Source organism: Oxyura jamaicensis, chromosome 14 (assembly GCF_011077185.1).
Source record: "Oxyura jamaicensis isolate SHBP4307 breed ruddy duck chromosome 14, BPBGC_Ojam_1.0, whole genome shotgun sequence".
Taxonomy (NCBI): domain Eukaryota; kingdom Metazoa; phylum Chordata; class Aves; order Anseriformes; family Anatidae; genus Oxyura; species Oxyura jamaicensis.
The window spans coordinates 12,979,879-13,003,770 of record NC_048906.1 but is presented as its reverse complement, the minus strand read 5'-3'; the positions used below and the strand labels follow the sequence as shown (position 1 = coordinate 13,003,770).

At 59.9% G+C, this 23,892-nt stretch overlaps 1 protein-coding gene across 7 annotated transcripts in view; it reads left to right on the top strand.

Moving 5' to 3' along the window:
* The first annotated feature begins 4,498 nt into the window (after nucleotides 1-4,498).
* CAPN15 (calpain 15) overlaps nucleotides 4,499-23,892 on the top strand; it is a 43,667-nt gene continuing 24,273 nt past the window's right edge. For 3 of the 7 annotated variants that reach the window (XM_035339319.1, XM_035339316.1, XM_035339320.1), the window contains exons 1-4: nucleotides 4,499-4,675; nucleotides 4,764-4,948; nucleotides 9,141-9,286; nucleotides 14,583-14,902. In XM_035339319.1, coding sequence (XP_035195210.1) covers nucleotides 14,727-14,902 — 176 coding nt within the window. In that variant the 5' untranslated portion in view covers nucleotides 4,499-4,675; nucleotides 4,764-4,948; nucleotides 9,141-9,286; nucleotides 14,583-14,726. The remainder of the gene's footprint in view (nucleotides 4,676-4,763; nucleotides 4,949-9,140; nucleotides 9,287-14,582; nucleotides 14,903-23,892) is intronic. The other 4 variants (XM_035339318.1, XM_035339317.1, XM_035339323.1 and 1 more) reach the window with 4 other exon arrangements.

The following is a 23,892-nucleotide window of genomic DNA, read 5'->3' as shown; positions in this document are numbered from 1 at the left end:
GGCTCGGGAGCTGCGGCTTCGGCCGGCCCGGGGGGCGGGGGGGGGACACGGGGAGCCGGCCCCGGGCGGGCGGCCTCGCCCCTCGCCCCCCGGGGTCCCCGCGCCGCGCTCGCGTCCTTCAGGCGGGCGCTGCCCTCCGGCCGGGAGCCCCCCGGCTGGGGGCCCGGCAGGGTTCCGGGCAGCCCCGGGAGGCTGTGGGAGCGCCGCCCTGAGCGCCGGGTGCTGCACCCGCGGGGCCGCCTCCCCAGAGCTCCCTCGGGCTGCTCGGGCCCTGCCGCCCCCCGGTCTCGCCGCGTTTCAGCCCGCGGCTGCCGTGAACGCGCCAGCCCCCAGCCCCCGGGCGCGGGGGCCGTGACGGCGGGGGGAAGGCTCCGTGTGCCCGCCGGCCTCGCCGTTTCCTCAGCAGCTCTCCTCTCTCGTCCTCGCCCCAGGCCGTGGCACGTCCCCGCCAAGCAGCAGGCATTTCGGGACGGCCGTGCGGGGAGACGGAGCGGTGTGCGTGCGGTGCTCCGCGCGGTGCCTTGGGTCCTCCGAGCGCCGCTCTTCGAAGCCTCGGCTGGTGCTCAGCGCGCCCCGGGCCCGCAGGCCGGGGGCTGTTGGCTGGGTGGCTTCTCGTGGCCAGGGGGGAGCTTGCCCGGCCGCCAAGCCGCGTGTGAGCGGGGACAGCTGCACACGGGGACGGTGTCCCGCTGCTGCGGGGTGGCCGGGAGCGGCGGGTGGCCGCGTGCCCAGGGAGCCCAGGCGAGGTGAGTGCCATGGGTTCGGCCACCGACCCATGGGGGTGACCGTGGGTCCCAGACACCACGGCCTGTTGGTCCCAGCACGGGGCTCGGTGTCGCCGTGGGTTCGCAGGGCGGCCTTTCCTTGTGCCTCAGACTCCGAGCCTTCCGTAAGCTCGAGCAGAGCTGCGGTGGGAGGGCAGGGGACGGGTTCCTGCGATGCCCCACGGCTTCTGCGTGGCCTTTTCCCGAGGCCCGCTGCGCAGCCTGCTGGCTGGTGCCCGTGGGTGAAGCAGAGCGGGCCTGAGCTCTGAGAGCTGCGTTGTGGGAGTGTGTTGGGTGAGGCGTCCGGTCCTGCTGCCCTTTGTCTGTGTAAATATTACCCGGGCATGTGCCGGAGAGGCACGATTCAAATTATCACGGCTGTGTGTACTTCGGGACGGTAACCGGTTCAAAGCTGCGTCAGCTCCTGCTTGTGTCCAAGGCTCAAACAGCTCAAGGCAGGAGGCAAGACCCAATGCCGCTCCCTTCCCCAGGTGGGGTTTGAGGGCTGGAGAGGCCTTCGAAGGCCCCGGGTGACGTTCTGCGTTGGCTGAGCCGCGTTGCTTCGTCAGGAAAGAAGGGCAGCCTGCTGGAGCCTGATGGCTTAGCGTGCAAGGGAGCCCGCGGTGCGCGCCAGGCAGAATGTCTTTTGCGTTGGGATAAATATCGAAAACCAAAACTGCTAAAGTTGCACACACACACACACACAAAAAAAAGGTTGGGCGTCCTGCCCAGGCGTGGAGCTGCCTGGTGTTGGCTGGAGGATGGGGTGAGCCCGCGCTGGGTGCTGTGGGAGCCTGCAGGGTTTGCAGCGGTCGCACGGGAGAGCCAGGCAGTGCCTTGGGGTCGCTCGCTGCCCGGCAAGGTGCAGGTGGGAGAGATGTTTTCCTTCTGTCCTCCTGCTTCATCTGCAGCCCCCCTTTTTGTTCGTTTCTGAGTTGATGTCGGGCCTTTCTGTCATCCGTGGCCACCTGGGGAAGCGCACGCCGGAGCCTGGTGTCCTGCAGGAGGGCTTCCCGCGGCGGCTCGCTCCCCGTGAGCAGCTCTGGGAGGAAACCAGCACGGCGAGCGGGACTGCTGGGACCTGGGGCTCTCGGAACCGTCACGTGTCAGTGCAGCCTTGGGAAAGCTGGCTGTATGGGTGAGCTGGGGGCTTCCTGCTGTTTTTCCACTGTAATCCTGCTCTTCAGAGCGAGCTGTGCTGCCCACGTTCGGCTCGGTGCTGCTGGTCGCTGCTGGATCCATGCAGCCCTTCCCAGGCCATCGTTACTGAGCCTGGCGGGGAGGAGCAGGCTCCCCCTGAACTCCTCTTGCACTCTGGTTGCTATTTGGGGTGGTGCTGCTCGCCTGGTGTTTGGCGGTGGCAGCTGAGGAAGCCGAGGAAGGCAGGAGGGCTGTGGTCTGTGCTGGAGATCAGTTTAACTCTTGCCTTCACAGCTCCTGCGAGCCCTCTCTGCACGCCTCAGCTGGAAGCGAGGGTGTTGTTCCCGAAACTCGCTCGCATTCGGTTGCTTAAAAGATAAGGAGGGGTTTTGTGTGCCACTTCCTCTTGCTCTGGAAAAAATGCCGCTGCCCAGGTGCCTGGGCAGAAGAGGAAGTCCTAGAAGGAAATAAGATCCGAAGAAATGTGTCACAAACAGAAAGAACAATTGGTTTTCGGCGTTAACGTTGCGGAGCGAGGTCCTGTTCATCCAGCCGGCGTTTGACAGCCGAGATAACACGTTTACACTGATGCAATTAGCAGGACGTGGGGTTTGCTGAATGGCTCGGGGGCAGCACGCTTTTCAGGCTCAACTCCAGCAAATAGATCAGCGAGGATTGGAAGGCTGCCGTGGGCTGCTAGAATTGGCCCTTCGGGTTTCTGGAGGTTGAGTACGTAACCGCTGATATTTCCCATTGTGCTGTACCCTGCCTAGTTGAAAAGAAAATAACTTGAGGGAACACAGGGCTATTTTTGCCAGCTTGAGATGATCAAGTTTGACTTCTAAAAACTGAAGCCGAGCCTTTGGGCTCGTGCATTAAAAGCGGTATTGGAACCACATTTCTGTTCCCCTACAAACGCGTGCCTGCGCGCTTCGCCAGCAGTGCGGGCGCCAAGAAGTGTCCGGCAGGAGGAAATGGCTTTTCCTTCCCTGCCGCGCAGCCCCTCTGGTAGCAGCTCCGGGCGCCTGCTCAGCGCCCAGGGCCGGCGTTGGGGTCGGTGGTGGCGTTGTCCCCTCCGGTGGCATCTCCCCAGCACGTCTCTGATGTGCTTCCCCTGGGCCACCTTGTACCCGGCGCCAGCCTGGGTGATTCTGGGGCACCGAGGAGATGGCAGGCAGCTCCCCAGCCTCAGGCTGCGTTCCTCTGCCAGCGGATCGCTTTGCTCCCACAGCGTTTTGCAGAGGGGCTGAACCTTGGGCAGCTTTGCCAGGCCAGGCGGCGCCTCCCCAGCGGCTGCACGGGGCGGTGGAAGCGGGCACGGCAGTGCGCCGGGGGGACTTTGCTCTCCGGGGGTGCTGTGGCACCGCTGCGGGCAAGGTCCTGCTCCGCTGCTTGTCCCTGCCGGCGGGGAGCTCGGGCAGCCCGTGGGGTTGCGGCACGGCCAGCGGGTTTTACGGTAAGCCCTGCCGGTTAAGCGCTTTCTCTTCCCAGACGATGCGTATGCAAACACAGTTCCTGCAGGAAAAGTGACGCGGTGGCCCGCAGACCAACGTACGGATTTACAGGGTGCTCCGTCCTCTGCTGCTTATCCCGCTGCCTCCTCGGCTCCGTGAGACGTGAGCCGCCGCCGCAGACAGCTGCAGGGGCTCGCCGGCTCGAGCGCCCAGCGCCGCTGCGGGCCGGGAGATCCCTGTGCAGCCTGTGCCGTGCAGGCCCGCGGGCCGAAAGGCTCGGGGTGGCCTTTCCAACCTCGGCCTGTCCCTTAGGTACTTTTTCTGCTGGTTCTTGAGCGGCACCTCTTGCTCGCGGTGTTCTTTGTGAGCTGCTTTGTTGTTGTTTGCTGCGGGCCCAGGTGCTCGCCGCAGGTTGTCTGCTTCCCACTGCGCACGGAGAGAAAAGCTCCCCGTGAGAGCACCGTGCCCTGCCACGGCAGCGACCGCCCGCACCGGTGGCAGGCTGCGGGGAGGAGGCGAGGCGGTGGGCACAGCTCGGGGGTGCTCATGTTCTGGCCAGAAACCTTCCTTGTTTTTTTGCCTCCTCCCCAGTCTGAAAGGACTTCCCTCCTGTAGAAAGGAAAAGCGTGCCGTTGAGGCAGTCGTGGGCAAGGATTCCCGTTGCTCTGTCTTATAAAAGCCGGTCCTGAAGGAGACAGCACTTACACAGAGCGGGAATTCCGTTAAAACGGGTTGTTTTGAGAGCAGAGAACATGAAGGGACGAGGGGAAATGTCCTGGGTGTTCAAACGTCATCTGAAGGTACGGGGATGGGCACATCTGACAGAATCAGAGGAATTCCTCCTCCTGAATTTCCAGTAGCTGTAAGTGCTAATGATGTCCTGGCCGCGCACGGTAATTAACATCTCTTTTTGTGTTTGAACAGCCAGGCAGCGCGGCCCTCCAGACATCCTTCCGTTCGCATGCAGATCTCCGGGGGGATCCTGCCCCTTGCTAATTGGCGAGAACTGTCCACGATCCTTATCGTTAAGATCCTGCCGCGCTCGTGAGGCGCTCCGTTACCCGATACAGCCGAGCCTGGCACCGCAACGCTCGGCAGCGCCGTGGAGCAAGGCCAGCGGAGGGAGCGGGGCCGTGCAGTCGCAGCCTGAGGGGCTGAAAGCAGAGCGAAGAGCCCGAGCCGACCCAAAAGCACGCGACTCCCGTCTCCAGGTGGGACCGAGCGCCGGCCCGTCGCCAGCCCCATGCTGCAGGAAGCACCGAGCCCGCTGGGAGCTGTAGTTTGAGTGGACGCCGAGCGAGCGACCCAAAATGTGAGGTTGGTTGCGTTGTGCTGGTGCGATGCTGATCGGCCCGGAGTCTCGGCAGCCCTTTATCCTCACGTGCTTTTCCTCTCCGTTCACCAGCTCGGCGCAGCTGCCGCTCCTCCTGGCAGGCGCAGCGGTGCCGGCGGTTCTGTGCAGAGAACATCTAGCATGCTCCTCCGGCCGGGCCGCTCAGCTGGCGCCAGCAGCAGCCGTTCGATCCCAGGGACGCCGGGCTGACCTCGCACCAACCGGGCATCGCATCTGCAGAGCAGAAGCCGGGGCTGGTGAGAGGCTTTTCTGTCTGCAGCTGGCGCTGGGCTGGGCTGGGAGGGGCTGGAAGGGAAAAGAGCTGTGTTTTGTCAGCGTGGGTACCCCTGCTTCCTCTCCGCCGTGCTCTCGTCTCGTCTTTCTCTCGTTTTGGTTCCTTCTGAGTGTTCCCTTCTCCGTCTGTGTGAGGGCCGCACGCTCCTGCGGGTGGGGATGCTGCTGGCCCCTGCTTTTCTCATTGTGAAGAAGAAACTCTAGGAGTGGACAAGAAATCGAGGGCTCGTCCAGGACCTTGCAACCTTAAACTGTGGAGTCTGAGCATGCGTTTGAGGCAATGCATGGGCAGGAAAATAAATTAATCTCAGGATCTGTGCAATGCCCTGCCTGCAGTAACCACAGCGCCAGGCTGGGAACTGCCACGGCAGCGGGGCCGTGTTGTGCCTTACGCAGCCGGGCTGCTTTTAGCCTGCTGGTTCGTTCCCTCCCTGCAGAGACAGGGCAAGGTGGTGAGCAGGGCAGCTGCTCTGAGCTGCCGCCTTCAGGGCACGCTCGTGGTGTCTGCTGCAGGGCAGTGTCTGGTGGGGCTGGCCTTGCGTCCGAATGAGCCGAGCTGACGTGGCCTTAGCCCAGGCCAGGGCTTTGCATTAGTTAGGTGGATGCTGGCGTGCTCGCTGTCGGCCTTTCGGGTCTGCCTGGGTGCCTGTGGGCTAGCTGGGGTCTCTGTGACCTTGGTCTCCAGTCTGCAGGAGTCTTTTTACGGCTCGGGGTCGATGAAGCCCGGCAGACACGCTGTGGTCTCCGGGTGGTGGCTGTCACCAGGCAGGTGCCCGCTGAGAGCTGTGCCGGGGCTACTTCTCAGCAGTGTGAGGGCCGGAGCAGCGTCCCTGCTCTTGCAGCAGTTTAGATGCAGCCTTGGGGTTTCCTGTGAGTGATGCTGCGGGCGTGCAAAGCCCTTGTTCCTGTTCCCTGACCTGGCCGTGCCCGGTGCTTTAGCAAGCAGAGCTTGGCGGAGGGAAGGCTGGGGGTCTGCAGCACCCCAGGAGGCCGAGGTGCATCTCGCGAGGCATTTGGGTGACCCCCGTAACACACAGTCTCCTCTCCATCTGCCCGCTTGGGTTGAGGCAGCTCCAGGCAGCAGCTGGCTGGTGCGGGGGGAGAGGCGGGCTCCGTGGCGGTGCTGGAGGTGCGTTGGCTGGCCCGGCAGGGCCGGCTTTGCGGGAGCGAAGGCAGTTGCTTACTGAAAGCGTCTGCACTGGTTTGCAGCCCTCTCATCGACAGCGCGGTGTTTTCCTCGTGTCATCGTTCTATTTGTTCAAATAATTGCTCTCGTGGGCAAATATTGCTTAAGGCCGTGTGTAATTGAACGCATCCCCCCCACTTTCAACTGTACTGGTGTAGCTGAAGAGGAGCCGCCTGCCGGGCAACCAGTACAGCTGCTCCAGTGGGGAACGGGAGGCGGCGGGCACCGGCGTGCCTCTGTCGCTTCGGTTACCCCAGGGGTTATTCGGCCACATAAGCTCAATGGCAGCATCGTCTCCGAACAGAAATGACGGCGTGGCTCGGATGTCAGCGCGCAGCAGGATCCGTGTGTCTTTCAGGGCGGCCCAGGACAAGTGAAACCTGGATGCGGAGAGAGGGGTGAGCTGTAACGTGATGCTCCCCGTTAGGTCACAGCACCGAGCTGTGCCAGGAGAGAAACTACCTTTGTGGCCTCTGTTTCCCTCTCCCCGTCCCACCTGCCCACGTTCCCCCCGTTCCCTGTGCTGGCGGGGAAGGTGGCAGCCTCTCAGCGAGTCTCGTGCTTTTACCTCCTGGCTGTTTGTGACGGAAATGCCCAACGCCACCGGTGTCTGTCAGGCTGGTCCTACCTCTGCGCTTGCCCGAGGCACAGCCAAGAGACCTGGTGGTTTAAACACAGGCTGCTTGGTCGGTAATTGGGGAGCGATGCCCGGTTAAAGCCAAGGAAGTCCAAGTTATGTAAAAATGGTGGGAGGAGACACGCAGGTACTGCTGTCCTCGTGAAAGGAGGCTTTTTTGGTTCCGGACAGGGCAGCACAGTGAAGACTGGGATTTGTTTCTAGTAAGGAATGCAACTGGATGTGGCTTGGATGAATTGCGTATCTGTCTTCTGTCTAATCTCTGCTGAATTAAAGCTGTGGCTGGAGTATCTCGGGACAGTGTGCTCAGGGGACATCTCCTCCTCCGTCTTCCCCTGAGACTGTTTTTCAAGTCCGTGCCCTGGGTTTTCGCTGGCTGCGAGACTCCCCTTCTTGCTGCGCCTCTCTTCCCCGCTCTTCTTCAGCGGCCAGCTCTTCATCTGCTTATCTGTCAGCTTAGCATGATCTGAAGATACAATCCCTGCTGTCCTTCTGGGTATGACCTTGTGTTTGTGCTGTGCTTGGGCACCTCCGGCCCCCTGAACCCAGCTGGCAGCGGGCTGGGATCTGCCTTTCTCAGTGACCCGGAGGGACCGAGCCTAGTCCAGCACTGCTGACAAGTCATCTTGCGCAGGTCACGAACCCTGTTGGGAGCTACCTGTTGGAACTGTGTGCTTCTTCCCCAGCGCTGCTGGAGCAGCTGGTCCAGAGATCTCCCCTTTGAAAGGTTAGGAACTCTCCACCGACTTCCAGCGTGTGGTTTCCCAGGCTGGTTTCTTGTTCCTGTGCCATTGCAGTGTGTCATCTTGCAGATGAGGGATGACTTGCACATTTTTTTCCTTCCGTGCTTCGCTGTAACCTTTACAGCCTGCGCTAGCCATGGCTCTCCTACAGATCTGTCCTGAGAACTGTGAGCGCCGTTTAGTTGTCCCGTTGTTTCTTTTGGGCAGGTTGGCTTTGTTGGGCTTGTGTGTTTCCACGTTGTGCTTTTGAGCGTTCTGAGTGCCGGCGGAGTTCTGAGCTGCACAGCTCGGGGGTGGTGGTGGGTACGGAGGAGCCTTTTGCGTTCCTGTCGCTTCTGTCTGGGTTTCCTGTTTGTCCTTGCTACTTCTGCAATGTTGCCCCTCCAGAAACAGCCGAATCAAGGTGAAACTGATAAAGCAAATGTGTTGGAGAGCCAGTGCCTGGCGCTTACTCATGGCTCTTACTCATGTTTATCTCGAGCTGTGAATGTGCAATAACAACAGTTCTGTTCTGCACAGGCTGGCACAGCCTCAGACAGGAAGATCTGCTGTTTACCAATCAACACTCTGCTCTGAGTGAGAAGGGGAAAAAATTGTTTTATTGCTGCTGGGTAACCCAGAGACTGGGTAAACCTATCTGGAGAGGGAAAAAAAAGAGGAAACCGAGAGCACATGTGTTGCTCAAGATGCATTTTCCTGGCAAGAGGCCTGTGTGTGCGTTCTTCCTGCAAAGCATCCCTGCTTCTGCGACTTCCTGCGAAATCCCTAGCACGCTGCTGGCAGGCGAGTAAAAGCTTCCTGGGTTTTGTAATGCAGCTAGCCTCAGCGGGCGGCCTGGCGAGGCGATTTTTCAGCCTGACGTGTTTGGTAGCCGGGGCAGTCTGTGGGCTGAGGAGGATGACAGAGCTGTGCTGCAAGGATTAGAAATGCACGGAGGGAGAGATCTGGCAGTTAGGTCCGCTGGTGGAGCTTCCCAAGACTGGGTGCTGTGGCTTGTCTTGGTTCGTTTCTTCCTCTTGTCTTGCTTTCTGTGGTGTTCCTGAGATGCTGCTGATGAGACACCCCGTGCTGCCCCACGTGCTCGTTAGCTCCGCAGTTAGCCCGTAAACTGGAAGGTGCCAGTGGTCCTCTTGCACTTCACTGAAGTCATGTTAATTGACTGATGAGAGCACCAGGTTTTGAGATGCGTGTGTTTGTGGTTTTGTTTTATAGTCTGTGTGTGTTCAGACCATGCTTCAGCAGTGCCTTTGTTGCCATTTTCATGCTTATTCAGGTAAGGACCTTCCAGTTCCTCGGTGGAAAACGGAGATGGGTTTTGAAGTTAACCCTTATTTTGAAGAAACTTTCCTGACCCCCCTCCTCTCCCCATGGCCTGTGATTAAGGCGTTGATTTCCACTTTCAAACCTTCATAATCCCCACTCTCAAAGTGACCGTGATGGATTTCCAGAAACTCACTGGTGGTCTGTCACCGGTTCGCAGTGTGCTGTGCAGGGGAGCAGAATCAACTTTTTTCAGTTAGACGCTAATTGCTTTGTGGCTAAGCTGGCTCTGCAATAAATCTACTTTTCCAATCAATCTTTTGCTTCAGGCTTTGGACACCTCTTCCTCTGCCTGCATACTTAAGAAGAGTCAGTGCTGGGCCCTAAGTGCAGCTCAGCCCAACTCAGCTGATGTGTATGAATTTCTGCTGTGTTAAAGCTGGGCCAGAACCAGTTTCAAGGCAGCTGAACGAAGGTAAAGATCCTCAGGCTTGCCTCTGCATGTTAATGTCTGTGGCCAGAAAGATGTGCTGCTGTTCTGGACTTTGCTGCAGTGTAGCATGAAGTATGAGGTCCTGTCCTGCCCCGCTCTAGGACTCCAGGTTAAATTATCTTGTTACCTCATTAATAGCCCATCTGGAAATCTATTTCCAGGCAGCTAATTTCATCTCATGATATCTCTGCAAGTAGCACACCCGTCTCGTTTCTCGCTGTGATTTGGAAAACAGCTCATTCGCAGCTTCCAGTCCCTCAGATTGCAGAAACCCGGCTGGCCCCTCTTCTCCCAGCCCTGCTCGCCCCAGAATGAAGGTTTGGCTGGGTGTGTTCCACCCTCCTTTCCGCCTCCCTGCCCGTTCGTGCTGCTCGTGTAGTGCCTGGCGTCCTCGTGCCTCGCAATGGGGATGCTTCTCGTCCGTGGGAGGCACGGCAGCGCCCTGAGTCACGGGACTGTGCCCCGAGTCACCCGGGAAGCTCTGTGCCAGAGCTTGGAGGCTGGAACAGCCTGCCACGGCCCAGTCGAGCACGCCAACCGCTGGGCCGTCCTTCCTGTCACACCTCGGTCTGTCCCTGGAGGTGCCTCCCCACCTCTCCCTGCCAGCGACTTCGCAAGGAGCTGGAGCTTGCTGACACCTTAATTTCCTGCCAAGGCTGCAGCAAGGTGAGGGCAGGAAGGAGCAGCAGAACTTCGTTTCTTGTCACCGAGGCACCAGCTTTGTGCAAGGTGCTTCCCTGCTCAGCATGGGGCCTTCTGGTTTGCTCAGCTGCTCTGCCACGTGCGTCCTGCTGGCAGTCACGGGAGCTCTTGCTGCGTTTGAGCTCTGCAGCTCTTGTTGGGTTGGGGTTTAGCATCTTGGATTTCCGTCTGGCTTGCTTCTGGCTGATGGGGATGTCTTGTTGCTTGTCAGCTCTTTCCCTGCCTTGTGGGGGAAAAAAAAAAAGAAAAGCTTGTTCTCCCTTCCTCCCCTGGTGCCTCTTATCAGGGTCCTCTCAGCGCAGCGAATGCAAATGGTGCTCTGCAGATCGTGTACCTGGCTTTGCAAATCCTCGGGTTTTGTCACCCTGCCCTGCGAAGCGAGGAGCCTGGCTGCGCATCGCCCGCTGCGCACACAAACGCTTGAGCTGCTTCTGCGTGCTTGGCCGCCGTGACAGCCCGGCAGGCCTCCGTGCCGAGTCCTCCCTCAGTTACCCGTGCCCAACCTCCTCTGTGACCTTAGCTGGGGAGATCTCTTCCTCACGGGGTTGCAGTTGGCACGGGGCCGAGGGCCCGCCCCGGCTCTGTGGCGTGTGAAGTGGTCTCCTCCAGCTCGCTGCCCCAAGCCAAGCCCGGCTCCTGCAGCTGCATCTCCCACCGAACTCTCTTGTTTTTAGAGAAACGCAAACTGCGTCCTGCAGCGCCCAGAGAGCGGGCTGCTCCCGCCAGGGCTGTGTGTGGGGAATGGAAGCTCAAAGCTTGCGGGAACCCTTGGTTCTGCCCGCGAGGAGCACGTTGCGTGCAAGTGAGCAGAGAGCTCCAGCTTTGCTGTTGAGGGTGATACCAGGTCTGGCCCCTCCGAGGCAGCCCGCAGGCAAGGATGCTGACCCAGCTGAAGGAACAGAAGGGCTGGTACTTGCAGATGCAATCTTAGCCGCAGAGCAGGAGGCTTTCATCTTCCTCTGGGCACAGCTTTGAGGATGCTTTTCCCCCAGGTACACGTAGATCAGAATTAGGCACGATAGATTTCCAGCCTCTGATGGGCTGGCTGCTGGCCCGACCCTGTGGACCGGGGGTGTCAGACGTGCGCGGTGGCTGCGTTTCCATCCCCAGCTCCTACCCAGAGCAAGGCAGCAGCTCCCAGGTGGCTTTATAGGGTGGAGTTATTAACAAGGGGCAAAGTCTTGGCCCTGGGTCCGGGAGGCCGAGAACCTTGGTGTTGGAAGACTCAGGCAGGAGCTGAGCAGCTGGTTTGTGCTACATGAACAAATAAATAACAAAAGGAGTTGGGGGGGGGTATCCCATCACGGCGAGGGGGCTTCTTTGCGTGGGACTAACTGAGATGAGTCCCAGCCCTGGCTTTCTTCCTGGGCTGGGGCAGCCCCGGGCACCTATCTGCTCTTCCTGCTGCGTGCCAGAGGGAAGAGCTGGGGCTTGAGCCTGACAGAAGGACCGGGTCCCAAAGGTTCAGTCCTGCTGGCTGGTGCCGAGGTGTAGCAGGGTTTCCCTGGCGGCCAGGAGGCTGCTCTGCTCGGCCGGGAACGGGAGGAAGCTCCACGGGAAAGCTCTGCTGCCCTGACCTCGCTGTAAGCGCCTGCTGCTCGCGGTGGTGGTGTGGCAGCGTGACGGGGGGGGGGGGGGTCGGCCTCACATCCCTCGGATCAGGGTAAACGGGCACGAGCCACTCGGAGGCGGAAGGACCGAATCTATTTTTGTTTTGGAAGCAATATTTTGGGAGCAGTTAAACAGTGTCAGTTGAAACCTTATAATTATTGCAGCTGCAAGGGGCAAAAAACCGCAAAATCCCAACTCAGCATCTTGCTAAGGTGCTTAACTGCTAATTTCCATGAGTGAGATCCACCCTTCCCAAGACACTTCAATCTGTTTGCTTTGTTGTTTCCTGTTCTAATTAGATAGGTGGAAGCAGTGCTTTATTTATTAGGAGGAAAATCCTGTTCCTTGGTGACAAGGCTGGGGAGCTCTTGGCAGCTTGCTCCCCTTCTGGGCTGAAGCCTCCCGTGTCCAGCACAGGCTGCGCGCCTGCAGGGCACCTCCTGGGGCATCTCCCTGCCCGGTGGGAGAAGGTCCTTAAAAACAAGGCTCGGTGCTTCCAGAGAGGCTTTTTTAATTGTCCCCTTCCCTCGCAAGGGTGTAGTTTTCGTTCTCACCTTTACATCTCGCCAGCTCTTCATTTGCTTACTGTTGGCCAAAGGCGTTTTCTGGCTCAGCAGGTTCATGCTTTGCATCGGGCTACGGCGATGCCACTCCTGTTTTCCCGTGGGCTTGCCTTCTGTCCTCCTGCCAACGCTCCCCTCTGAATATTGTTCACCGGCCGCTCTCACCTGGTGCGAGGGGTGACCCTGCAGAGGAGGATTTACCGCTTTGCCCGCAGAAATCCGATTTCACGCGGCGCTCGCAGCCCGGCAGCCCACTTAGACCAGGCAGTCTTGGAGATCACCGCGACTTAGCTGGGTTATCCTGCACCTATTTATAGATCCCTGCCTCTGCCCAGCTCCTCCCCGCGGGGGGCTTTACCTCGCTGCTTTAAAGCAGGACCCCCGGCCCCTCGGCGGCGCGCTCAGCCCTGGCGGAGGAGGAAGGGCCAGGCCCCGAGCAGCGCGTTGGAAGGCAGCAGTGATGCAGGCAGCAGGCATGTCTCTCGCCTCTTGTGGTGAGCTAAAAGTGGCGTTTCCGCGTGTGGGAGGAGGAAGCAAAGGGCTCTGCTTTTCCAGCTTGGGAGGTGGCCGAGGAAGTGCTCTCGACCCAGCCTGCCGAGCTGCTGCGTTTGGCAGTGGAGCTCCGCACGGGGGGGAGAAAGCTGCGAGCTAGCTGAGCATCCTTCCTTCTGGTTAGCTCTGGGTTTCTACCCAACTTGCTTTTATTTCATATGCATATATTTCTTTTTATCGTGGTAGAACCCAAGTCACAGTTCTCATTGCAGGCCTCCCCGTTGCATCCCCCACGCCTTTGCTGCCGCGGCCCTGGTGGGGGCAGCGAGGGCTGCCGCAGGAGGTGCGGAGCCACCCTGGGTGGGGGGCAACAGGTACCACCAGCTCCAGTCTGACTGGAGGCGCTTGGAAATGCGCTTCCCCTCGTGTTAGGGCTTTCATTTAGCCAAACAATTGGGGTTGTTGAAAACTAACTGCTTACGTAGCAGGGAATGAGAGGGAAAGCACCGGGGGCCGTTCTGGCTGGACGTGCCGAAGTCAGGGAAACCCTGGTGCTGGGCAGGCGGCAGCAAGCCGAGCGGGGAGGTGGGTTGTCTCCAGGCTGAAGCACGGCAATTACGCAGACCAATTAACGGCAAGGTAATCAAGGCTGGGAAAACTCTGTTTGTGGGCTCTTTTTTTTTCCAGCTTCATTTTGTTAGTCCAGGCTTTGCAGGTTACCGAGAAGACACCATGACAAAGTAGTTAATGTTCTCCAGTTAATGGCCTAATGCGGGCACGTTCCAGTATTAAGCTTGTAGCAGAACTGCACCTGCTCCTTGAGCTGCTGCATTTGGGAGCCTGTTATCTATCAAGGCCTTTCTTGATCCCTCAGAACAACCCCGGGATTGAAAAGCTGTATTTTAGGAGTCTTTGTTTCAGCCTTTTCGCTGCACAAAGTAGATTCTCCTCTAAGGTCTTTCTGCAGTTCATTCAGCTCTATAAACCCTGGTGCGTAACTGAATAAGCTCAGCTGTGCTGATTTTTTTTTCTTCTTCCTCATTTCTTTTTTTTTTTTTTTCCTGGTAAATGTTCCCTTGATCTGTTCCTCCTGACACGCATCCAGATTGCCGTGCCTTTTTCCTTCAAGGAGAGCGATGTGTATGTTCAAACTTCTTTGAATACGAGAGGACAAGAAATGTTTCTGGGGTCTAATTGTGAGGATGCTCAAAGAACAAATTCTAAAAAAGTAGGAAAGAGGGTGAGGAGGCAGAACATTGAAAGCCCCAAGCCTGCTTCCGTGGGTAGGGGGACGCTCAGGATCTGCTAAAAATTGTCTTGAGCTGAAATAAAGTATTTCATTGCCCTGTGTGAAGTAGGCACAGGAACATACTGGTGCAGGCAGCCACTCAGACCGCTTTCAGCCTTCCTGTGGTGTTACTGGGGAACAGGAGAAGCAGGAGGTTTTCTTTTACATGCGAGAAAAATACAATCTCCTCACTGCAGACAAATCACGCTCCTGGTCGCTGAGGTAACTAACAACCCGGTGAGCCAGCTGGAGCCTGGAGCCTTCCGAAAACCCTTCTGGGTGCCAGGTTCCCAAGAGCTGCTGGTGGGGGCTCTGCCTGGGGCTCGCTTGTCCCCTCCTCTGCCGCTTTCCTGGCAGGGGCTGTGTGCTGGGCTCTGGCGTGCTTTCCTCCTGGCCGGGCCGCTTCCCCAGGCGCTCCTGGTGCTTAACTGGAGGGATCCTATCCTACAGGCAGCACAAGGCGGCTTCAGTGGCGTGGCCCCGCTCACAGCATGCATTAATAGGCTTCTAAAGCTGTGTTGCTTAAATCACACCTTATCTTTCTCTCTCCTTTCCTTTTTTTCCTCCCTTTCTCTCTGTCTGTTTGTTGTGTTGTGTTTGTTTTTTTCCAACTCCTGATCAGAACCGACCTTCCTTTCTCCAGTGTGTCGGGATCTTTGCAGCAGCCCATGCCGCAGCGCCTCGCCCGTTCCACCCGAGCTGCCCGCGCCGCTGGCTTGGACCTAACCTAGGCTAAACCTCCGCGTGGCCTGGGTAGGGGGCAGCCATGGGGAGCTCTGCCTCATCGCTGGCCGCAGAGACCGAGTCGGACCATGGCTTCACTAGCCCACCCTACCCGGGGCACCCAGCCGTGGGCTGGTATAGGAGTAGTCACAGTGGTCCTGTTTGGGAAAGCGCCCTTATAACGCGGCAGCATCAGCACTTACACCACCGGGTGCGAAGGTAAGGAGGAGGGGAAGGAGCCTGCTTACCCGCTTACCTCTCAGCTTGAGCCCAGGGTGTGTGCCTTGGACCCGATGGAGTGCTGGGCTCTTCCATCCGGAGGCTCAGTTCTAGCCCCGGTGAAACTTGGAGCCGAATTTGCCCTGATTTGGGTGACGCCGATCTGCATCCTGTTACGGGGCTGCCGATGTCTCCTGCAGGACCGCCTGCAGGGCTCATCGCAGCTCTTCCTCGCTCGCCTAATCTGTGGAGGCGGCTGCCTGGGAATGGGATCTCAGGTCCTTTAACAAGCTCGCCGTGTTCTTGTGGCTTCTCTTTTCCCCCCTGCCAACTGTAAGCGTCTCAGGGGGAGGACCATGTCCCCAGGTTGGGTGGGGATAAAGTAGTAAGAGTTTCTGAACCTAAAAGAGCAACAAGAGATGCTGTCTTGGTGAAAAAGAAGTGAAACGCTTTGAATGCCGGATCCTGGGGAACAAAACACACGGAAACAGAATGGCTGAAAAAGAAAGCTCGGGGTTTTGGGCCCTCAGTTTCTGTCCCTGGGTGAAATCAGCATCTCAGGACGTGTCCCCGAGCCCTTGCCTGTGCCCCTTCCCCGGCAGCCGCTTGGCAGGGAGGAGTTTTTTTTCATGCTGGAGGGCGGGTGGCCTCGTTCAGCCTCTGACAGGTTGAGAGGTATGTCGAAAGCAGCTGAAAATCCTCTGCCCGGGGGCTTGGCTGTAGAGGCTGCCGCGTTTTGTGCTCTCAGTGTTCGAGCCTTTGCCTGATGCCTGCTCTGCGTAGATTCCAGCCTGGTTGGGTGTTTGCACTTGCTTGAGTCTGTCTGGAGCCACGCGTTTTTTTAGGAATAGCTGCTTGCTTCTGAGCGTCCCCGAGCTGTTGTGGCTTTCCACTGGGAGCACTTGCTGTGATGGTCACGTCCTCTCCGTGCTGCCGTCCTCGTTTTCTTGCCTCAGTGCTGCTGCCAGTCCCGAGTTTGCTTCGTGGCGCCTGGTGCGCGGCTCGGGGAGACCCCAGGGCGAGCAGCGCCGCGCTTCGCTCCTTTGTAGCCCTGTCTTGGGTTTCCTCGTTGAGCTGTTAGCGGTGTGGAGGCTGTCACTTGTTGTCTTTGCTCTCACCATGGGCCCGAGTCCCTGGCGATGCCCGAGAGGCCTTTAACAGGGCCGTTTGGCGCGGCTCCCCTCCGCCTGGGCCCTGTGTGCCCACAGAAGGGGCGCTGGGTGCCGAGGGGGTGCCGGTCCTGCAGCCTGCCGTGTGCCAGCCGCGGCCGCTGCTCCTGGGTTGAAGCCTGCAGCCTGGGGGAGTTTGAGGAACGTGAAACCCTGACACGGGGACGTGAATTTCCCGCACAACCAACCCTCGTGGTGGAGCGGATGTTGGGGCAAGAGCAGGAACTGCTGGGCCGCGCGCAGATAAAGGCGGTGTCCTGGCAGCCCGGGGGTGATAGTGATGAATTTCCCCCGCTGCAGCAGCGAGCTCATCCCAGCCAAGTGCTGCGCGGCTCCTGGAGCCAGGAAAAGAGCTGGCCGTGCTTCGCCGAGCAGCGACCGCGTGGGAAGAGCGCGCTTCGGGCTCTGGTGGTGGAAGTGGCTCCGAAAGGGGTGCTGAGCTCAGGCCAAAGTGCCCCTGGCTCCCGTGGCGAGCCCGCTGGGACAACAAGGTGAAGCAGCGGCAGCTGGCTGGCTTCCAGGGAGGAGCAGATAAATATATTGCCCTTTAAAAATAAAAAAACAACAGCCCGAGGAGGTGGGTCTGCCTCTGAATGGCCTCGTCCCCGGAGTCCCGTAGCCAGGAAGGAAGTGGAGTACTGGGGAGTCAATCTGAGGCTGGGCTGCAGCCCGGGGATAGACTTTGCTTTTCCTGCTGGTTTCCTGTCTGTGCCTGCGGCCACCTTCGGAGCCGATAATGCTTTGGCTGCTGCGGGCCGGCACGGAGCCAAGCCCGCTCGGCTCTCGTCTCGCGCCTCGGGGACGGATGCAGCCTTTCCTCAGCAGGAAAACGGGGGCGCACGCACTTGGTGAGCGGCTCTGGTGCAGGCTCAGTGGGGAGCGGGGGAGGCTTCCCTCACGGAGGGGTGGCGGGAGGGGAGGAAAGCGGTGCTGCTCGGGGGCTGTGGGAGCTGGGAGGAGGCTGCGGTGTCCTGAGAGGTGGACCCAGGCGCCCGGCTGAGGCTGGTGCTCTGGGGAGCCCTGTGTGCTGCAGGCATGGGAGGAGAAAAAGGGCCTCGGTGGTAGGAGCTGTGGTCTGGCTCGTGACAGCCAGGTTGGAGTGCCTGTTCTCTTCAGGGCCAGGCTGCTCGGCCTCTTCGGGTGCGTTGGCATCGCGGCTTTTGGAGGAGCATCCCCCTTGCTGGTACCTCTCCCAGGGTACCAGCAAGGCTAAAGCTACAAATTCTGTTAGCACCCGGCCCGTGGGGCTGGGAGCGCTCCTGGCTCGCGGAGCCCTGCGGGTGCATCGTGGCAGGGCTCTGAGCACCGAGAATTGCTGGGCTTTGCTCCCCTCAGCAGAGGCTTTCCGAGGAAAGCGTCGCGAGATCTGTGCGGCCGGACCCGAGCGCCTCTGCCCACCGCTTGGTTTGGCCGAAGCTCTCCGAGCGCCTTCCTTCTCCAGAGAACGGGCATTTTCTGGAGGTTCCCGCGGCATTCTGCAAAGACTTGGGGCTTTCCTACAAAAGCCTCTTCAGAATGGAATACCTCTGGGCCTCAACAGCCGTGGCGGGAGGAGCAGATTTATTAATCAATTTATTTAAAACGCTATGGAGAAATAAATCTCCCTGCTGTTCGGGGGGAGCGAGGAGACCCGCTTTTGTTGCTGGCAGCGGGCGGGGGGGGGGGGGGCGCTTGCTGCACCCCTCCCAGCGGCGCCGCGCTGCTCCCCACGAGCACCCTTAATTCTGGGGAGACCCAGCACGAGCCTGCCGGGGCCTCGGCGCTTGGGAACCACACGGCTCAAATGTGTGGAAGGGGAGGAGGTCGGCGCTCCGGGGAACTCCACAGGATGCTGTCTCAGGGGCTCTGAGCCCGCCTGAGGCTGGGGCTGGGACTGTGGGTCGGGGCAGGCAGTTCCCTGCCTTTTATCAGCAGCCTGCTTGGCTTTGGGTGTGCTCGGAGCTGATTTTGCACCCTGCAGGAGCGAAAGCTGCCTGCGGTTTGCTCGGGAAGAGCTTTTTCTCATCCCCGAGATAGCGGTGTTTCAACCCATTAGAGGCTTCAGCTCTTACTTCCTCTCCGCCGCCTGCCCTCCGAGCCCTCTGCTTGGTCTCCGAGTCTTAGGAGCGGCTCAAAACCTCAGGCAAGGTCTCGCATCGAGAAGCTCGGTTGGGGATTTTAGGGATATTCTCCAAGCTCGTGGAATCGCTCCCACACACAGCAAACCAAGTCCCACCTCCACCACACAAGGACCCTGCAGGGACCGGTGAGCTGCTCCCGAGCCCCCGGGCAAGGAACGGAGGCTTGCGTGCTTGGGAGAAAGCTGGGGATAACCAAACTCTGCTCTGACTGTGTCCGCAAAGGGGCAAGGAGAGAAAAAGAGACCCCCTCTTCCGAGCTACGAGGGCGCTGTCATCTGCTGTGATGCCCAGGAGGTGGCTGTGGATCGCAGCGAGCAGGGCTCGCCTTCCCGGGCACCGCGGTGAGGCGGCTGTGTCCCTGCGTGGGTTGTGCTCCCCTGGGAGCCGTGGCGCTGAGTTCAGCTGGGATTTGGCAGGGTATCGATGCCGCGGGTCGTCCTGGATACCTGGATACCCGTGTGGCTGTTTTGCTCGCCGGTTCTCCCCGGACACGCTGCGGCTGGAACAGCGGCCGGCCCAGGGAGGCGTGCGGTGCCACGGGGCTGGCAGCACACCACGCTGCTTCAGCCGCCCGGTGCTGCCCATCCACTTTCCCTGCTGGCTGTTCCAGCTGTCCGCTCCCTCTCAAAGCCCCTTAATTGTTTAAATTGAGGCTGTTTATAGCCACGGAGCTGTAAAGAACTCAGAGCATGGCACTGAAGTGCTTCATATGAACCCCAATGGCCCCGGCAGTAAGAGGGCAATTTTCCCTTCCTCTCCCCTGCTCCCTCGTGCCCCCAGGCTGTGCCCGGATCCGTGGTCCTGGCCCCTTCGCCCCTTTGGGGAAGGGATCGGGGGGCTGCGGTCTCGCTGTGTGGGGGGCCGGCCCCTCGGGCCCTGTGCTGTGGCCACGCGTGCTGGGCAGCCCTGGGGGAGCAGACGTGGGGCAGCTGGGGAGGGGGGTCAGCAGGTGGTGAACTTCGTTGTTGGTGTTTGTCTTAAGAATAAAGGACGAATAGTAAGAGGAGCTAGAGCAGGGATTTTTTTTCCATAACAACCCCTCTGCATGCCCCCCCTGACTTTTTTTTTGCTGCAGAGGCAGAAGCCTGGCCCGGTGCTTCACGGCGAGTGCCTTGGCCCCTGGAGAGGTGTCACGCACGTAGCCCGGAGCCGTGCAGCAGCCCCGGTCCTTAGGAAGAGCTGATGGATGGGTGCGATGACAGCAGGGAGCTCAGGAGCCTGGCTGAGTGGCTGCAAGGAAGGAACCGATGTAGGAAATTGTGCGTGTTTCAAGGGGAGGTACTTGCTTTTCTCCCTGGGTCACATGAAAGACCCGGGGTGAAAGCCCCAGGCCCCTCCACGTGCTGTTGTGCAGCCTCTGTTGTGGAGGGAGATGTCCCCGCGTTAACTCCCCGCGTCTGTCGTGGCCTTGGGAGAGGGGCCGAGGGCCAGAGCAGCCTCCTGCTTCCTTCCCGTGGGGCGGGTGGGCAGCTCCCTTCCTCCTGAGCTGGTCGGTGCCGCCAAGTGCCCTCCATCTCCCGGGTTTGTTCTGGAGCTCGTTCCTTTCTCCCAGAAGTGTCAGGAGCTGGGAGCTGCTGGATCTCCCCCCCTCAGGAGCGTGACCCTGGTGGCTCTGAGCAGCGCGATTCAGGCCGTGCTGATCCCATCTGGGCTGGAGGTCGGTGCTGGTGCGTGGAGGGGACGGGGGAGCTGAGCAAACCCTCTGCAGGCCTTTGTTCCCTCGAGCGGAGCCATCCCGCCGGTGCAGGGCTGCCACAAACAGAGGGGTGTTTGTTCAGGGCACGGAGAGGAAGGAGGAGCTGAGGTCCGACGCTGTTTGAGCTCGGTGAGCTGGGGCTGCATGACGAGTGGCACATCTGGCTGCTCCGGCCCAGGGGTCTGCAGCCTGCCCTCGGAGCTGGGCTTTAGCAGGATCCCTCCTTCTCAACAAACTGCCCCGGGCTTTTATTAGACTTGGGATCCCTCCCGTGCTCCTGGCCCTGCAGTGCCCGCCCGCCTGGTGCTGCCAGGCGCCGGCAGAGCAGCTGCAAGCCGTGCCAGCTCCAGCGTCACACAGCGTCTGCCCGCTGGGTCCCTGCGAGGGGCAGCTGAGGAGCTGCGGAGAGCCGAGCCGAAGAAAACTGCTCCTGCCTCCCAGCTGGTGTTCGTGAGGCCACAGCAGGACGTTAAAACCAGAAGGAAACTTGAAGGGAACTGTGAACGCTGCCCTTCTGGGTGGCGGTGGGACCATCGGCAGGAGGATCGGGGCAGTGTGGGGTAGGGAGGAGAGGCTGGGCTGCAGGTGCTTGAAGCTGCCAAGCTGGCAGCTTGCTGGGAGCCACAGGGGCCTCGCCTGCCCTTGCCCGGAGCACTGCAGAGCTCAGCTTTGTCTCCAGACGCCTGGGTTCAAGCCCTGCTGCCTGGGGCGCTCAGTGCCCAGCAGCATCGCGTGCCCTCAGGGATGGAGAGGGCAGGGTGCCTGTCCGCTGCCACTCCACAGCGCTCCTCCACTGCAGGGTGGGGAGAAGGAGGTGCGGGTGGACAGAGCAGGATCCTTCATCTCCCTGAAAGCCTCGCTTTTAACCTGCATTCCTTGAAAAAGTGCAGCTATTTCTGTGTGGCTGTACCGTAGATGGCTTGTCCCACTGGTTCCTTGGGATGCCGAGGAGGAGACGCCTTTTCTTCTGAGCCCTGCTAAGGCTGCGCCCTGCGCGGTGCAACGAGACCTGTGCCACCAGCTGCAGCACGTGGATCCTCTTTGCCCTTCCCTGCCGAGGAGCAGCATCTGTTGTGCCTGTCTGTGGAGGAGGCCAAATCTGGAAACGCTCGGTGCTCCTGAACTGTGGAGGAGCCTTCGCAGGAGCCGCAAGGCTGCAGCCCACGGCGCCGATCTGGCTGAGCACCGCGGCTGTTGTCTCACCCAGCAGCCCCCATGGCCCTTGCAGCGACGCGTGGTGGGCACCTCGTTGCGTGCCACGTACCCCGGGCGATCTCCTAGCAAAGCTTGGCACCACGGCCGCTGTTCCTTGGGTCGTCTTTTTCTCCAGCAAGCACGTAGATGCCTTCTGCGTTCTGGGTGTGCTGCTGCTGCGGCCCCCGGCTCGCTGGGCTGCTCTCGGCGGTGGCGCGGTGGGGAGGGCGCAGCAGCGGCCGTGCCCCGTCCCCTTGGTGCCACGACAAGCCCGCTGCAGGCGGTGTCCGTGCCTTGTCTCCTCTCTGCCCTGCGTCCACGGACAGCGACATCCTTTGGGCTGTCCTTGGAGAGAAGGCGTGTGCGCCGCGGTCACCCGAGCGGTGCTGGGGAGAGCACGCGTGGCCCGAAGTGGTCTGGGAGCGTTTGGTAAGGACGGGAGCTGCTCCCCGGGGTGGGATCCTGCTGTGGGACAGGGCGCTGTGCTGGGGGGGAGGGGGGAGCTGGCTGCTGCGAGGCCTCTGCTGGGTCGCTCTGGGGTGGGCACGTGGGGGTTAAGCGCACGTGCACGAGCCGGGAGCATCCCCTGGATTCCAGCTGTCAAAGCGCTAACTTCAGCGTGCTTCATCCTTACGAGGCAGTGAACAGTGCGATGGGCTGAATCACCGAGTCCAGAGGCCTCCAGGGTGCTGTATACGTCGGAGGGACTTCCCTGGTAATTACTGTCTGACTGCTGGAGCCGGGCACGTTTCGGAGGTGTTGCTGCCTCAGCTGAGGCTGAGCAACAGCTTCCGAGCGTGGGGCGCGAGCAGAAAGAGAGGGCTGCAGGGCGGGAGTGCTGAGGCTCCGCGCCGTCCTGCTCGGCTCCCCCTGGCCCACCCAGCCCCCTGCTCCCAGCAGCAGGAGGAACCAAGGAGCTGCCGGTGGAAGCGGTTGCTATCGTTCCTTCCCAACTTCAGACCCATGAGAACAAGAAGTCAGTGACCTTTATCGACCGATGTGCGCGTTAGGAGATGCGTTCATTTTGAACTCTTGGTGCTGGGACTCAGCCCGTGCCCAGGGTCCCAACTTCTCCCATCGCCCCCGCGAGGAGCTGGGCTCGGGCTGGCCAAAGCGCCGCAGAAGGCACTTGCACAGCACGGTGTGGGAGCTCGCTGATGCCCAGGCGTTGTGAATCCTCGAGGGCCAGGCTCTTCTGTACGGAGCATGGTACAGTGCCGAAGTCTCCGTGGGTTTAATTCTGAATTCCTTCAGTGGTGTCAGAGTCGCGGTGCAGAGCAGCTGGCTCGGGGCACGGTGCGTTTCCTGGCATCGAGACACATCTGTCCTGTAACAGAACTCTTAAAGCTTGCTAAGGAGGTTTTGCTTTTGACTCTGCTGGTGACGTGGTAGCACCCAGTCCTGCAGGGCAGAATTAGGGTTTTGTGAGAGCGCCCAGGCACTCTGACCTCCCCGGGGCTCCTCAGAGGAGCAGCTGGGGGTGCTCTCGGCGGGGGAGCCGGGGGCTCTTTGCACCTGCGGGGATATCGATCCAGCACCCCTTCAGCCTTCTGGCCCTTTTGTAGGGGCAGGGGTTGAGCCCTGTGCAGTGCACCACTGAGAAGCGCGGGGAGCTGCCGTTACCTTTAGTTCTTTTCCTTCTGATAAGACCCAGGGTGGCTTTTAGAAGCTCAGATATCTCAAAAGTTGCTCAAGCCTTTTTCCTGCAGACCTAGTGTGCAAAGCCGACAGTCTCCTGGAGATGCAGGGCGTAATTCAGCTCATCTCTGACCGTGGCGTAGGAATGGCATCTGTATTTAACCAGCGCTGGAAGGAGAAGGTGGCAGGCAGGGGCTGGTGGTTGGGGCGTCCCTTCTCCTGCCCTCGGGAGCACACAAGCCCTGGGAGCAGCCTGCAGGTGCCCCGGACCTCTTGTGCCACGTATTGAGCCTGACTTTTCAGCTGCTGTGGAGACGGGCGGATTTCTACTTACTGGGCTTTGCGTGTGCTCCCCACCCCTCCCCAAAGTCAGTCCACGGATCAGCACTGCAGGAACTGGAGGCTGGAGCGCAGCGGTGGGAAATGCCAGCTGATTTATTCGGTGGAGATGGGAGTGATGGGAGCAGACAGCTTCGGAGCCGCGCTGCTTCTCCGGATCCGTTTCTCCTCCTTCCTTCCTTTCATTCTCCCTTTCTGTTCTCCCACTCCTCTTTCCATTTTATTTTAACAGCGCTGTGAGTTGCAGCGTAAATCTCGACTGAGCGGCACTGCAGGCTGGTGGCCACCGGTAAATCTCCTTCTCCATCTCCCCACGCAGCAGGGAGCTTACAGGAAGGAATCTGGGTGAATCCTGGGTGTGCCTGGCTCTTTCCAGCTCCGTCCCTTCGGCCGTCACACTATGGCAACAGGCAAATTCTTCTCCCAGCCTAGACTCCAGTGCTGAGACCTGGTCCGTTGGAAAGCGGAGCGTGTGACAGCCTCCAACAGGGGACAGGAGGGAGCTGCCGTCACGTGTGGGGCATCCGAAGTTGTTCCTTGTTCTGAAAAATGATTGAAGGTGGTCTTCATCCTGGCAAGTGGAGCTGTTCCTCGCAGCGTACGCAGGTGCTTTTGTTTTCTGGTGCCGATTACGCACGTTCTCTACAGGCTGCGCTGCACCGAGGCCAGGTGTTACGGGAGCAGAATAGAAGTACAGACCCTGCCTTCATCTGGGCCTCTTCTTTGCAGCCTTTGAAGCTTCAAAGGCATTTCCTTTGGTGCGTTCTTAAAACGCTGGACGCGTGTTGAAAGCTGCGAGGATAGGCATGCTTGAGGTCAGCGAGGCTTGCTTCT